The following is a 15,134-nucleotide window of genomic DNA, read 5'->3' as shown; positions in this document are numbered from 1 at the left end:
CGAATGAATATAATAAGATTTTAATAATAAAAATGATGATTAATTACTCACATCAAACTGTAGTTCTGACATGGGCCCCACACTCAGGTCTTTTGTCTCCACATATCTCTCTCCCCGACTTCCGGTGTTTCCGAAAACTAGAGCGGAGTGTCCGGAGTTTGTGGTATCCTGTCTGACCAACGCGAGACATCAATAAGACGTTTAGCTTAATATACATATACAACACAAATTTGCAAAAATTTAGGGCAAAGTTAAATATAGTGAAGACCAATTAATAACAACAAATAACGATTTCTTAAATAAAAGAGTCTTCCATTATTGATTTTAAACACAAACACAACACATGTACATGCATCTAAAGACTACAACACAAAATATGATCAATATTTCAGATTTTAGTCCATTATGGTGTCCGAAAAAAGGACCAATTCAACATCGGAAATCGTACCGTCACACAACTTGCCAACTCGCTGTCACCATTTTTGTGTTAGCGCGATGACATGATGTCTAAACTTGCGTGCCATGCAAAGATGTGTTCGTGTAATTGTTTTTGTGTAATTCTAATGTTGCGTGCTTTGCAGAGTGATGTGGTGCTATGGTGTGTTGTTTGAAGTTGGGTTAGAGTAATGAAGTGCTATGCAAAGCAAGACTTAAAAGCAGTGTTTCCAACGCGTTGTCAAGCTTATGCAAATGGTTCTATACGGATACAATAGAAAACAAAACCATAATTCTTTATCTAATTTATCCAGGAACGACCCCTCACCTTATATTGTGTTCACAATAGTTCTTAACTTTTCCTTCATTGATGAAAAGCCAGGAGTCGGACAGCGTCTGAGAGTCGAAATCATCCGACATCATGCTCGGACTCGCTGGCATCTTGCCAATATAAAAGTTGTCAACAGACCACGTAGACTTCATATCACCTTATTAAAGTATAGTTAAATCTTCAATATAGCTTCGAAAAGAGATTAATATGCGTTCATAAATATGATATATAAAAAAAGACCTTTTATTTGATAGCTTACAAGTCATATTAAATATATGGTTTACAATACATGCATACATATACAAAGGTTGGTTATTTTCAACCCATCGAAAGCGGGTTGGTTTTTTAAAGTTTACTTCGATCTATATTGTTTAACTACATCATCGTCAACAAGGGTAAACGAGGAAATCACACTTTTGTAAAGGTATAATCTTTAGTGTATACAGTTAGATATTGTCTTACATGTAACAAAGGGATAAATAAAAGTAACACACCTTGATTCTCCGGTTGCCAAAATCGAAATCTGACAGCTGCAGATTTTGCGCTGTCGGGTAAGTCTAGACTGAAAAATCTGTATACAAAAATCGCAGAGTGTGTTCAATGTACATATATGTACATGTATATGTGCAAAATCATCGGAGTTCATTAACAAACTTTCTAGGTAACATGATTATACATGTATAATCGGGGGAAGTATTTATTAAATACATGTTTGCAAAGTAATTAAAAAAAACGAATACACTGATCCAGTTTTATGTATGATTATGTTTACAATATTTTTCATCCACTTTAGTATGCGTTTCGTTTTATCCTAAAGAAAAAATATTTATTTTTTTCGTATATTTTCGTATATATACAAAAGCTGAAGAAAAAACCCTCAGAATCAGTGACATGTTCTTTTCATTAAACGATACAAACCTAACTTTGGAGGTGTCTGAGTAATGGATCTCTTTGATGAGGTTCCAGATGATACCACCGTTCGTAGAATATTGAAACAACACGCTCTGGGCCCTCGGCCAGTCTGTGTCTTTATCGTTACACCCATACTTGAAGTAGAACTCCACGCCTGTCAACATCTGAGTGTCAATATCGTCACTCACAACCATTCGGAGATGGTTCTACACAGAAATGAAATTCATTATACCTTCTAGTATACACACAAAACCAACTGATTTACTTTCAGCTATGAACATGGCATTAAAACAAATATATTATATGTGTGTTTATAGAAATTTCAAACTGTTTTCTTTACAAGTGAAAGTTCCCTATACAACAGAGTCAATATAATTCGGGGTAACATTACATCCGTGAATACATTTGGGACCCTCTCTGTTAATGTCCAAGGAATTCAGGTAAATCTATAAAGTTTCATCTCATGATCAAAATCCAGTATATACCGGTTCTTTTAAGATTCTACAATATTGTAATTCAAAAAGTTAAATTAAAAAATAAAGCCCCATTATTTTGCAAAATCTTAAATTACCTTATGGAAGAGCAGAGAGTTGCCGCTGACGACAATACCACACATATCGGACGGTTCCCCGCCATATATCTCCTTCCAGTTCCTGTTGTTTAACACTTCTCCATTGAAATCATCCCGGAGCATCATGGGAAGAGGTTGTATGGGGTCACAGTGTGGTCCGCCAAAACCCTGGTCACAGCTTAAAGAGAACGATTATGTCTGACTCAAAAGATGTATGTTTACTGGGGTAGAAAAAAAATAATTTGAAGTAAAGATATTCTTAGAATTAGCATATTTAACCAATATCTTACATGCAAGCACCTTCCCGACAGTAACCATGGCCAGAGCACAACCAGGGACAACCGTTGCCAAGGTAAACATTGTCCAGCGCCCACACATTGCCTCGGGGCGTCTTATTCTGCTGTTTCCATCGTAAGCGCGTGGCTGGAGATCTGTAAAATGGGTAAATGTAGCTTTGTAACTCATTCAATGTACCATACACATTCATTTAAAGTTTTTTTTTGTAACTTTCATTATTTCATTATCATTACATCATTAAACTGGCAAAAAAAAACCCTGATAAATTTCAGCACATTTTGACGAAAGATTTTGAAACCTGATGTTGGGAGCCGATATTTGCCAATTAATATTTATTAGTCTTGCATCTTGATAGACTAAAACATGAATTTTTTATGAAATCAAAACTAAAATCAACTAACACTGCGCCAGGAGGCATGTACAACGTCACGCGGGTCCAGTTTTTGTGCTGGTCCGACATGTATTCACTGCTGAGGTGGTACCCGCTACACTGGAAGTTTGGCGGGGCACACTGGTGGACAACCGGGTGCCAAGTTTGTCCCATGTCCACTGAGTATTCCAGCATGACCCCGTACAGGGCCCCATAGAGCGAGTCGCACGCCATGGCGATGTCGAACTGAAGGAAGGTGGATGGCGTGATGCGAAAGTCCATGGTTTCCGCGAATCTGAGGTCTGCAGGCGAAACAGTGCGACACAGTGAACCGAATGTATTGAACAATATATCTATCCATTTTTTAATAGTATTATGTCTTATATGTGAATTCATGTGTAACTTAGTATCAAAAGCATAGTCTATCAAAGTATAATATTTGATATGAATTATGAGGACAACATAGAAATATACATGATATAATGTGTGCTTAATATCATTGACGGTGGAGCTTTAATTTGTACATCAAAATAATAATGGCTTTTCAAATTTGCTGATTATAAAATACACTTGACAGGTATTAAAAATCTGCAACTCGAATTTAGATCACTCGAACAAAAGCAGAAGATATTTTACTCACCCTTGTCTCGACTGAACTCCAGGGCGTTCCCTACAGAGTTACACGTGATCCTGGGTACCGCGCTCTCAGTCAGCAACCAGTGGTGGGGGTCAGGAACCATCAAGGCGAAATCGTCCTGGAAACTCTCCCTGTTCGTTTCATTGACCCCAATAATAACGCTGTCCAGCCCCCACTCAGCTCGATGCACCCCTGATAATAGTCAGATACAACAATTAAAAATGATGTTGACTTGCTTGATTACTCATGTAAAAACACCATTTGTCTGGAAGCTTCAAAGTCTGCACCTTCAAAAACAACGGAAATGTCTAAATTAAAATATTTAATACATTTTTGTTTCAAAGAAGCCCGATTTGCTACTTCATTTAGTAATATATCAAAATTATATCACTAGACCAAACGCTTAAAAAGAAGCGAAATATATGAAAGTCTAGTTTAAATTTCCATAATTGAAAGTAAAAAAGACACTAACCTCCGTATCCCAGGGGTTGCCACCATCTAAATATAGTCCTCTCAGTCTTGGCGTCCTGGGGTAGCTCCAGGGTGACACTCTCTGTGCTGAAGTTGTGGACACGTGGTTCTACTACCTTAAGCACGTGCCACGTGACCTCGTTGTCGGTGGAGTAATCCACAATAACGCCCTCGTTTCTGCCACGTGGAGTGATGCAGGATAGACCGTCACCGTTGCCCCCGATTTTCAGAACAAACTGAAGCATTCTACGAGAGGCAATAAACAAGGTTTTAGATTGCACACCCCTTAAATAGCTCTTTTACATGCCAAACCAAATAAAATATCGTTCAGATTAATCGATCGAAATTACAACTACGAAAACGCAAACATACTAAAATATGGAAATTACGGCAAAGATGAGAGTTGCAGATATACATGTAGAATATGAACTATTATCTCGGAGACAAAACGCACCTGAGATAAGTTGTGTTTAGGGGCACTGTCACCGCCTCCCTCGTTCCATCTCCACTAAAGTGTAACGAGTTCCCATAATCCACCACTCCACATCCCAGCCCGAGCTTTCCTCCCATGATTCTCCTCCAGACGTCCGAGGGCTCGTGGTGGTTGTCGAACCAGTCAGACATTCCGTAGGGGCTAGTAGCAAGGAAGCCGCAGTCTGGGTCTATAGAATAGAGTTCAACGTAAATTGCCATGAATTGTTTAAGGTGAAACAAAATATTCCGTTTGCAAATTAATGGTGCAGATTGTGCCAATAATCATCAGCATTTTAGAATTTTCAGTGAGTAAATTTACCGAACGTTCATTTAATTGTATGCATGCAGTATAATGATATACGGAATTTTCATGTGCAAAAGAACATAATTGTCTGAAGTTTATTTTTTTAATTGAAAATTTCACATTTTAATTTAGAAGTTATATGAAAATTAAACTTATACACTGTTGCTGTACTTATTCTTGAAACGCGGTCCCTACTAGTATTCTTCATACTGTACATAGTCTTGAAATAGACACTATTCGAGTCCTAGTGATGATTTTTATTCGTTTGGTATTGTGATTCAATATGATCTACATCGCCATACCTTGAAACCCATCGTCACACACGCATCCACTACCATCACAGACGCCGTTCTTATGACAATTCTCTTCACAAGGAGGACCAACGTACACGTCATCCAGGCCAAAGTTGAACGGGTAGCCACCCTGCTGCCACCACCGCAACATAACCGGACTGGAGAGAAAAGAAAAATTCAACACTACAGAAAACAAATTCTTAACTTCATGAAATTTTGAAAAAAAAATGAAAGTAAAAAAAAATCAATGAAATTTTAAGAAATTTCGCTCGACCCTCTTTATCTCCTCTATCTACAGCTAAAACAATTAGTAGTACTTAACAATCTTGTAAGAAGATCAATAAATCTTACATATGACGGGCATAAAAGAAACACAAATAAAAATCTCTCAGCAGCGTAAACTAGGCTAGATGTCATTTCCATTTCCATGCTTTGGTTTTAAAAAATATCTTTCATAAATAAATTATTGAAGACAAATTCAAACACACTGCATAGCCAGCTTCTCTGTGACGGGGATGACGACCGTCTGCCACGATCCGTGAGGACCTGAGTAGTAGATAGTCCCCTCTGTGTAGCGGCCATCACACTCGTTCTCCTGGTAACAGGGGTCTTCTAACAGGTGCCATGTTTGTCCGCCATCATGACTGTAGTCTAACATCACAGTGTGATCCCAACGGAACTGATTGCTGCACCCAACATTCACCTAAGAAAATAACCGCAAAATGTCAATAACAAAATCTTTGAAGAATTCAAAATCATGGTTTTAACGAGATACATTGAAGGAATAACTTATCGCAAAACTATAACAAAAAGATTTGCATCAATTTCACATCAAATGAATTTGGGCGAGAAAAAGCATTTCTGATTCATGATTTTAAGAATTTCAAATAAATTCACCTATTTTAAATTTTTAAATAAATACACTTATTTAAATGACATCATCAGTTTTGAGTTGCCATATCGTAAAGCCAAAAAATAGAACTACTTATTTTTTCGACTTTAATTGTTGATTGTACACAATAGCGATTGAATAATTCTGATTAACCTTCAATACAAAATTTCAAACAGTTACCCTAAATTGGATGACGTCATCGGTTTCGAGTGCTAGGTCTTTTGTGACGACATATTTGTCGTTCTGCTGATTGGCTAAAATCAAAGCCCGGTCCCGGTTCTGACAATACTTTCCCAGAATTCCCTCGGTTATGGTAGACCAAACGCCATTATCGATTGCATTTAATTGGTTCTAAAACAAGTATGAACTTATTTTGTAAGCTAAAAATCTATCAGGCATGAAAATAAAGTTTAAATTAATTAAAACTATTTTTACATTTACATGATAGGTCTCGAAGTATGTTTTGTGTTAAAAACTTTAATTTACATTGCAAATCATATGTTTATGAATGACATATTCAATTAGCTTTGGCCACTATTGGTACATTTATTCCCACCTGTACTTAGGTTATATACATGTACTATCATCAAACAAATATTAACCTATTCACTGGTCTCATGTTTTAGGGTATAACTGAAAATAACTGATGCTGTTTGTATTTATGAACTGATAATAATAACATGAAAACTAATTTAAGATTGTCTTGTCACCTAGTGAATGCAGTGTGGATGCATTGATGCTTTATCTAAACAGAATCTGAAGAATTCATGCCTTGAAAGATTTCGTCAAATAATGTACTGAAATTTTAATTATCAAGGAAACAAATATATGAGTACATTGAAGTCGTCGTGTATCTGCCGGCGCCTCTCGTAGTGACCCACACGGATGTCGTCCAATGCCCACTGATCCGTCCCTCCGCCAGAATGTGAGGGTTGCCACCATCGGAAGCGCGTCATTGAAGATCGCGCATCTTCCGGTAACACAACATGAACAAATCTGCGAGATATACACATTTTTTACACGTCACAAGCAACAATTACAATGCAACAGTGAATGCTATAAAAAGGATTAATTATTGGGTAAACAAAACGAACGTGTTATTTTCAATCAAAACTGTAAACGAAAGAATATGTATTGATGATGGAAAATAACCTTCATATTGCTTGAAGGAGGTATCAAATGAAAATAGAAAGACGTTTAAATGATAGTATCCTAAAGCTTGTTCTTGGGTAAAAAAACTCAAAAAGAACATTTCAATACATGTAAAAACATGGCAGACACTCTAGAAAATCTGCTAAAGAACAAAAAAACTATTAATCAAATGAACGGAAATGTTAACTATTTTCTAAAAATAATATTTTTATCTGTTCCTACGAATACATGTATTATGAACTCACTCTGGTTTCCTGAACTTCTCGGGGATCATATCCCGGAGCAGTTTCCACGTGTTCCCCCCGTCCGTTGAGTACTGTAAGACCACGCCTTCGTCCGTGGTCTCTCCCCCGCTACAGTCCGGCAGTCCGCCACCGATCCTCAGGTAAAACTCGATGTAATCCTCGTTCTTTGTGTTCAAATCTTTGGTTTGCGCTTCCCTGGCACCATTCTAGCAAGTTTCAATAAAATTACCAACCATTCCTGATGCATTTCTATACTACTTATGGCTCCTTTGTAAAATAATGTTTTTGATAATTAAAAAAAATCGATAAATAGCAGTCTTTTGCTCGAACAAAGCTAACTCAACGTCACTGGATTAAACGTGTTTGGGGATTGTCGGTTATGATTCTGTTAATTTTTTTAATTTACTTTGTGCGTGTCATCTTCACAACGTCAGTGGTCTGTACAAGTGAAATCAATACACCTGGCGTTTTGAAAATGGTTGCGTGTATAAATATATATAATATGAACAACAGATATGTATATGGCAACTCCTCATCACCTGTCACGACCACCACCAGTTTTATCCAAAGTAATTACCTAACACATTTGATTAAAGATTAAGAAAAGCTGAACATTTATTGTTAAGATCAGACGACACGTCCATCGAGCATCTTATTTGTATCTTCTTGTAATAAAGAGTTTGAGGAACGTGTCGTCTGACGTTAATTCGGAGAACTTACATCAGAGAAATACAAGGTTTCCCCGGACAGCAGTGTCCCACATCCTTTGTCGCCACCAATGACCTCCCCTCCCCAGATGTCCACAAAGTCGGAGTCCGGCTCGTAGCGAATCCCAAAGTCGGCCTGCATGGTCTCCTCGATCCGCCTCCGAGGCTGGCAGGAAGCACCGGTGAATCCCGTATCGCATCTGACACGAAAATACATTGATTTGTCGTACGTATTTAAGGATCTTTCATTTTTTTCATATTTAAGTAAACAAATTTATTGATATTCCTCTTAAATTTACATGTTTTTTTATGTTATTGTCAGATAATTTTGATTTGTGTATTTCATTATCTAGTGGTATTTATCATGAAACCATAATAGAAAATTGTCAAAAAGTCATTTTTTTTATTAAGTCCCTAAAATTGTCTATGATCGACGAAGTTATAGATTATTTTGGAAATTACTAAATACAATACTTCATAATTTATGACGAATTTTCTTTTCTTCTTCAGTTCCTTTATTTTAACAGTTAAAGATTAAATTAAAACTCTTAATACAATAGATGACATCAGACAAAGATGCACACACAATTTCCAGCATTACCTACATATCCCCTCCTCACACCTGCCGTGCCCGCTGCAGTGCTGGGGGCAGTGTTGACCTACATACAGTCTTGACACTGCCCACGTGTCCAGCGGACCCCAGTCCGACTGACGTAGTCTCAAACTCACGATATGGCCCCTATAATTACAAAGAAATACATCATGGTTGAGGCATAACTGACTTAATCACTTTTGATATCAAACATGGTCAAACTTAATTTTTATAAATGAAAAAAAAAATCAATTTTAGTTCATGTTCATAGGACTTGAAATTATATTGAAAATAAAAGTACGAATTCGTGTATTTTATCCGACATAGCGGTAATTTGACTTACTTATTATTTTCTTATTCACATTTAAACATATTTCTGAGTCATACACTTTTATCAGTACCAACACATGTTGTCTTAATTTCAAAGTTTATGTTACATGTGTCCATAGATAATTTAAAAAAAAACATGCATGGTATGTACCAACATTTGCGCTATATGACTTTAAATCAGGATTTATATAAATCTAAAGCTTATGATTAAACTTAACATCCCATGGTACAATATGCCAGAAGATTTTCATTCAGTTCATTATGTGGTACATCTTTCTCTTATTTATATAGGAATGAAAACAAACATAACAAGATACTATATGTAAGTGAGATTTATAGGCCATGACCTATCATTTGGTCCAATATTCATCTTGCGTTCTATTTACTATAGATACTACATATAAAATAAACCAACGTATGTGAATCTGAACTGCACAATCTTTCTATGAAATTCAAAAACGGGAAAGAATTCAGCTCAGGGTATATGTTTTTTTTCCCCTGATTATTTTTTACAATACAGAGTTTTAAATCTTTGAAACAATATGATATATAAGTATTAAATTCTTACATTTTTTGCTATCACAGTGTTTGTTTGAATTTGTAAATCAGTATCACATATATATGAAATGATATTGGTTAAACAAATCATTGAATGAAACTTTAAAAAGCTGAGGGCGCAAAAAACTGTTAAATGGAAAGACATGTTACGAGGGAGATCTGACGATTCTCATTAGTATCAGACTAGTATTTAACTAGTCGATAAGTCCAATTTGAGGGGGAAAATCCTTTAACTTTTGAGATACACGGATGATGATATGAAGTAAAATTGCTATCCATCCAAACCCTGTTTTATCGGCACTCCTAGATATGTAATTTAATTCATTTATTTCTTTGTAATCAGCTACTAGGTTTCCGGCAGTTTCATTCATGCATGTATATAAGTCTTAGAGCAATTGCAATTTCAATAAAATCATATCTCATCGGAAATATTTGAACATTCCAACGTAAGTAAAGTTTGAGGAAAGGTGACGAAGATTTGGCATTTCCAAGAAAACATTCAACTTAAAAAGAGTGGCAATGAAAACGGAAGATCTTAAAAATATGACTGAAATTTCTTTCGACTTCACTTCTCACAAGACAATGATTATTTCACTTGCTACCGTGGGTGCAATCTTGAATAGTGTTGGTATAATTGCTGTGGTAAAAGGAGGATTGTACTCACAAAAATCGTTTGCATTTGTGTTGAATTTGTTTGTTAGCAATTTTTTGATGTCGGCTGTTGGTTTACCTGTTTACATATTACCGACATTCCTGGAGACCTCAAGCTATGATGATATCTGTTCCATTTTAGGATTTATTGTTTTCAGTTTGAGCGGGACGTGTTTGTACAGTATGCTTCTGATTTCCTTGAATCACTACATACTAATTGTGCATTTCAGGAAATATGATGTAATATACAGTGTCAGAAATACAAGGATTATCTTAATCCTCTCCTGGATTATCCCACAACTACTAAACATCCCTCCTGCTACTGGATTATGGAGCAGATTCACATTCAACAGGGTAACATTAAATTGCACGCCGATGAAATCCGATGACAGCTACAAACATTTTGTGGGTATATTAACATTTTTGATAACGTTTCCGGTCTTTTCGTTTTGTTACATTGAAATCGCAAGGAAAGCTTTATCAAGTAGATTTCGGGTTACCACTGAGGAACAGAGGAACAACTCTCAGCGTCAAATTGATCAAAGGCAACTGATGAGGTCAATATTGCTGATAATTACGATTTTTTCGAGCATCAACATTCCGTATTTTGTATTATCCAATGTGGACCCCAAAAAAGAAAAGGTACCGCTACAAATCCATAGCTTTGCTCTTTATCTTGGAACATCTAACTTTTTTATCAATACACTAGTTTTTCTGACAACAAATCGTCAACTTAATACATCATTACGCAAAGTGTTTGGAAAAGGTAAATAAATATGTAGAAATCATATGTTGTATGCTTTGGAAAAGTCTGTGAAATTCTTAGGTTGTATAAGCTAGGCTTTGTAAAGGTAAGTAAAGTATGTAGAAATCAAATTTTGTACGTCTGTGAAATTCTTAGTTTTTTGAGCTGTTATTTGTTGTTATTATATATGTTTCATTAAATGGATGCTTTCATCAGTTGAAAATCACACCCATTGGTTAAAAAAAAAAATAAACATCATTTTTTCTTCATATCTTACAACATCTTGTTTAATCATACATGTAATTTAAAATTTTAAACTGTGACTGATGATTTCTACTGTATGATATCAATAATGTGTACTGTATCAGGCATTTCTATGTAATTTGTGTAAAAATTGATAGATTCTGTTTCAGTTGCAATAGATCTTTGAAAAAATAATAAAATATTGTACTGAAGTTTAAGTTGTTTTGTTAATTGAAATTATTCAATTTTGTTGTTTGGATGGTTGTGTTTCCTTGAAGTCTTCATCATTTGTTATCCATTACCGGTGTCTTATAAAATGAACAGCAGATAACGGACATCCGTAGTGAACCTCTATTACCAAAGCAATTTATACAAATATATTAAAGTAAATAAAAATTGCCTCTATTAAAGAATTTTAATAAGATCTATATTTTCTTGCAGGAACGTTATCCTCTTAAAAAAAACCCCAAAAAGTAACGCGAAATGCACTTGTTGTAAATATTCTGATCTATCTGGAAACTTCTGCTTCAAAACACTTTTCGGCGATAAATAGGCTGATAAAAAAGCTTATGAATACTTCAAATATTATGTAATGCCAAAGGATCGTTACATAACCGCGTAATGTCAAATTTTGAAAAGAACTTGCGTTATCAACACACTAGTTTATTTGACAATGACTCGGAAAAGATTATTATTACTATCAATAGTATTACCAGGTCTCGTAAAAACACGAGATAAACGTGGGAAAACAATTGACAGTTTCGAAACTATCTTTTTTTTATGTCTTTTTTTGTTTTGCTGCATTGTTTGCTTATCCACAGGTATGCATGTTTAAATATGTTTTCTTAAAAAACGATATCTATGTGCCACAACAACGCTAAAACCAACAAATAATGCACAGCAAATTAATTGTAAATGTCGTCCTTTATTGTCTGTTTAAGTTGGGGACATTTTTAATAACTATTCTTATTTTTTTAACTCACCAAGATGATGGCGGCATTGGCACAGTGACTTGGCGCCATTTTTGAAATTTTGACGGTTGATATACGGTGCCCTCTGTGTATGATTGACAGGTAGTGGGCGGGAAACATGGCTCCTCAACCAATCGCCAACTGAGTCCATGGTCCGTTGAATATTCCAAATATAATAAGTTAGCACGGTTCATCGAGTACATGTTCCGACATGCCATGACTAGCTCAAATTGTACGATGTATGTTGGCCCAGCGTGAACGGGTTTTGTTTCAATATACCGCATTTCTCTAGACTGATAGGGCTCAATAAAACTGCAAAAAAAATTACAATGTATGTTAACTTGAGACTCAATTTTTTTTTGACAATCAAAATGTTTTATTGATAGTCTATGTACCGTGCAATTTTTAAGAGATTAGAAAAGCAAATGAATTCAATAAATTGGATAAAGAGGAAATAAATTTTGATTTAAAATCCATCAGTTTGAATTTCGCTATTAATATTTTGAAACAAACTAAACTCGACCACTCTCATAATTTCAAAACTGTATAATTGAATTGTTCACACCAACCTCATACTAGGCCTGCTGCCGCAGTAACTTTGAGATAAAGTTCCAAGATTGGCCACAACATGTCTGGTATCGTTCTGATAGTTCGCCATGTCCAGGTTGATCGTATTAAACAGGTGGTTGTTAATGCTTATTCCGTCAATGGCCCAGAGATCTCGACCTTCACCTGAGTGGAATGGTTGCCACCACCGGAACCTGCAGGCCGGACCTCGCGCCTCGTCCGGCAACATTACGATGTCTGATCTTGAAAACGAACATCAATAATAAAGTTTGAAAAAAAAATATTTTTGTGTTTTATATATCAAAATCAGCTTATAATTCCTGGAGCAAAAAACCGCCGATGTGTCAATGAGTGTTTCGATTAGCCAAAATGATCTATTCTAATACAATCAAAATAAGGTGTTTAGAGGTGTGTTTACTTATTCAAACGTGTTTAATAATCATTGCAATCTACAACAAGTGATCTTGTATTACCTGATTTATACTATTGAAATTAATCAATCACATTCGACAAAATGTAAAAAGAGATTGAAATAAAATTACTGTGGTTCACGGATGTCGTCAAAAATTTTGATGAGTTCCCAAGATAATCCCCCATCACAAGAAAAATCTAGCATCACGGATTCACGCTGTTGCCTTGGAGGAGGACATTGGGAGGTCATAGAATTGCTTCCAATTCTGATAAAGAACTGTAGATACCTGAGAAAAAAAACACATTCTTTTTGACAGATCATTCTTAAGACAGCACAAATTTCGTATTTATTTTTTTTAATTCACAAAAGATGACAGTGGGCGGTTGGATGAAACCCTGCAATTGTTACATCCAGGTTGATGAGAATGACAAATATAAAAAAAACCATATTGAGAATAAGAAATGAATGAAAGGTAAATCACTCAGAATATTTTATAAAAGGTTTTGCTGATTAAATTCGTTAAAATTGAAACATTCAAAGATTTACTTCTAATAGTTGATCGAATGAAAATGGCACTAAAGAGATATACATATACAACAAACTCAACATAAATCTATCGTACCTGTCATCAGTTGTATTCAAATCCGTGGTCACCAATCGCCGAGGACCGTCCTTTTCGAACACCAGGGATTTTCCAGAGGACAGAACTCCGCATCTAAAGCTCAAAGAAGCGCCTTTAATATGTAGGGCATTGTTGGTGTTCAAGCTCGAGTCGTCTACGAACTGTTCCATCATAGTGGTCAGATGGGGAACGACCGGTAGGTCACATGTCAACCCAGTATAGCCAAAGTCACACCTGTGGGTCAGATGTTCAGTGTTGATCATAAAGTGTTTACCATTCAACGATACAAGAATATTTACTCATTAACCATACAAGAATGTGTACTCATCAACAACACAAGCTGATAAAAAATTAATAACGATTACATGAATCCAGTACAAGCCAACATACATCTAAGGGTCAGATGTACAGTGTGGAACATTAAATGTTTACCCATTAATAGTACATGTATGCAGATGAAAACTGGATTAAATTAATTCAATGAAACAAAAAACACATCTGTAGGTCAGATGTATAGTGTTGATCATTAAACATTTACCAATCAAAAATACATGCAAATAAAAAAAGGATTTAATATATCCAATGATACCAAAATCAAATCTGTAATTTAGATGTACAGTGTTGATAATGAAATGTTTACCCATTAACAATATATGCAGATCAAAAATTAATAACGATTACATCAATCAAGTACAACCCAATATACATCTGTGGGTCAGATGTACAGTGTGAAACATTAAATGTTTACACATTTACAATGTATGCAGATAAAAAAAACGAGGTTTAGTTAATCAAATCAAACTAAAATCATATATTTTGGTCAGATGTACAGTGTTGCTAATTACATGTTCATTAATTAACCATCAAAGAATGTTTACCTATCAACAATGTAAGCAGATCAAAATAAATAACGATTGCTTTAATCTAGTATAACCCAAATCGCATCTATAAGTTATGAGTACATGTACACTATTGAAAATTTAATGCTAGCACATTAACAATACAATCAAATCAAAATTTGGATACTTAAAACAACTATAATCAAAATCACAAGTCCAATGTCGAAAAACGAAATCAATCTTAATTCATATATATCATACAAATATATATGGCTATTATTATGAAAAATAAGGATGAATTCTGCTTCTAACAAAGGTTCATTTATGAGATATAGCACCTCATATTTTAGTTTTCTACACTCTATGTGAGTCTTTAAAAATTTTATATGAACAAACATTAAAGGCTCTAAATTAAACTTAACTGGTCCTAGTTTAGTTTGAGAGGTATGATTCTGGTTTACTCAAACAAAAGGCCCAGGGGCCACATCGCTCACCTGAGCAACAATTGTCTTA

The 15,134-nt window shown here is 35.3% G+C and overlaps 1 protein-coding gene across 2 annotated transcripts in view; it reads right to left on the bottom strand.

Moving 5' to 3' along the window:
- Positions 1-15,134, bottom strand: part of LOC117682840 (reelin) — a 46,469-nt gene that overhangs the window by 13,434 nt on the left and 17,901 nt on the right. For both annotated transcript variants that reach the window (XM_066082552.1, XM_066082551.1), the window contains exons 17-37: positions 13,783-14,016; positions 13,291-13,446; positions 12,751-12,990; positions 12,194-12,493; positions 8,693-8,830; positions 8,105-8,291; positions 7,385-7,590; positions 6,824-6,983; positions 6,168-6,338; positions 5,584-5,798; positions 5,105-5,253; positions 4,479-4,686; positions 4,026-4,270; positions 3,557-3,745; positions 2,948-3,218; positions 2,540-2,680; positions 2,250-2,427; positions 1,685-1,884; positions 1,261-1,337; positions 764-923; positions 52-172 (exon numbers count right to left, since the gene is read on the bottom strand). In XM_066082552.1, coding sequence (XP_065938624.1) covers positions 52-172; positions 764-923; positions 1,261-1,337; positions 1,685-1,884; positions 2,250-2,427; positions 2,540-2,680; positions 2,948-3,218; positions 3,557-3,745; positions 4,026-4,270; positions 4,479-4,686; positions 5,105-5,253; positions 5,584-5,798; positions 6,168-6,338; positions 6,824-6,983; positions 7,385-7,590; positions 8,105-8,291; positions 8,693-8,830; positions 12,194-12,493; positions 12,751-12,990; positions 13,291-13,446; positions 13,783-14,016 — 3,946 coding nt within the window. The remainder of the gene's footprint in view (positions 1-51; positions 173-763; positions 924-1,260; positions 1,338-1,684; positions 1,885-2,249; positions 2,428-2,539; positions 2,681-2,947; positions 3,219-3,556; positions 3,746-4,025; positions 4,271-4,478; positions 4,687-5,104; positions 5,254-5,583; positions 5,799-6,167; positions 6,339-6,823; positions 6,984-7,384; positions 7,591-8,104; positions 8,292-8,692; positions 8,831-12,193; positions 12,494-12,750; positions 12,991-13,290; positions 13,447-13,782; positions 14,017-15,134) is intronic.

This window comes from Magallana gigas, chromosome 4 (assembly GCF_963853765.1).
Source record: "Magallana gigas chromosome 4, xbMagGiga1.1, whole genome shotgun sequence".
Lineage (NCBI taxonomy): Eukaryota > Metazoa > Mollusca > Bivalvia > Ostreida > Ostreidae > Magallana > Magallana gigas.
This window is presented reverse-complemented; position numbering and strand designations above follow the sequence as displayed.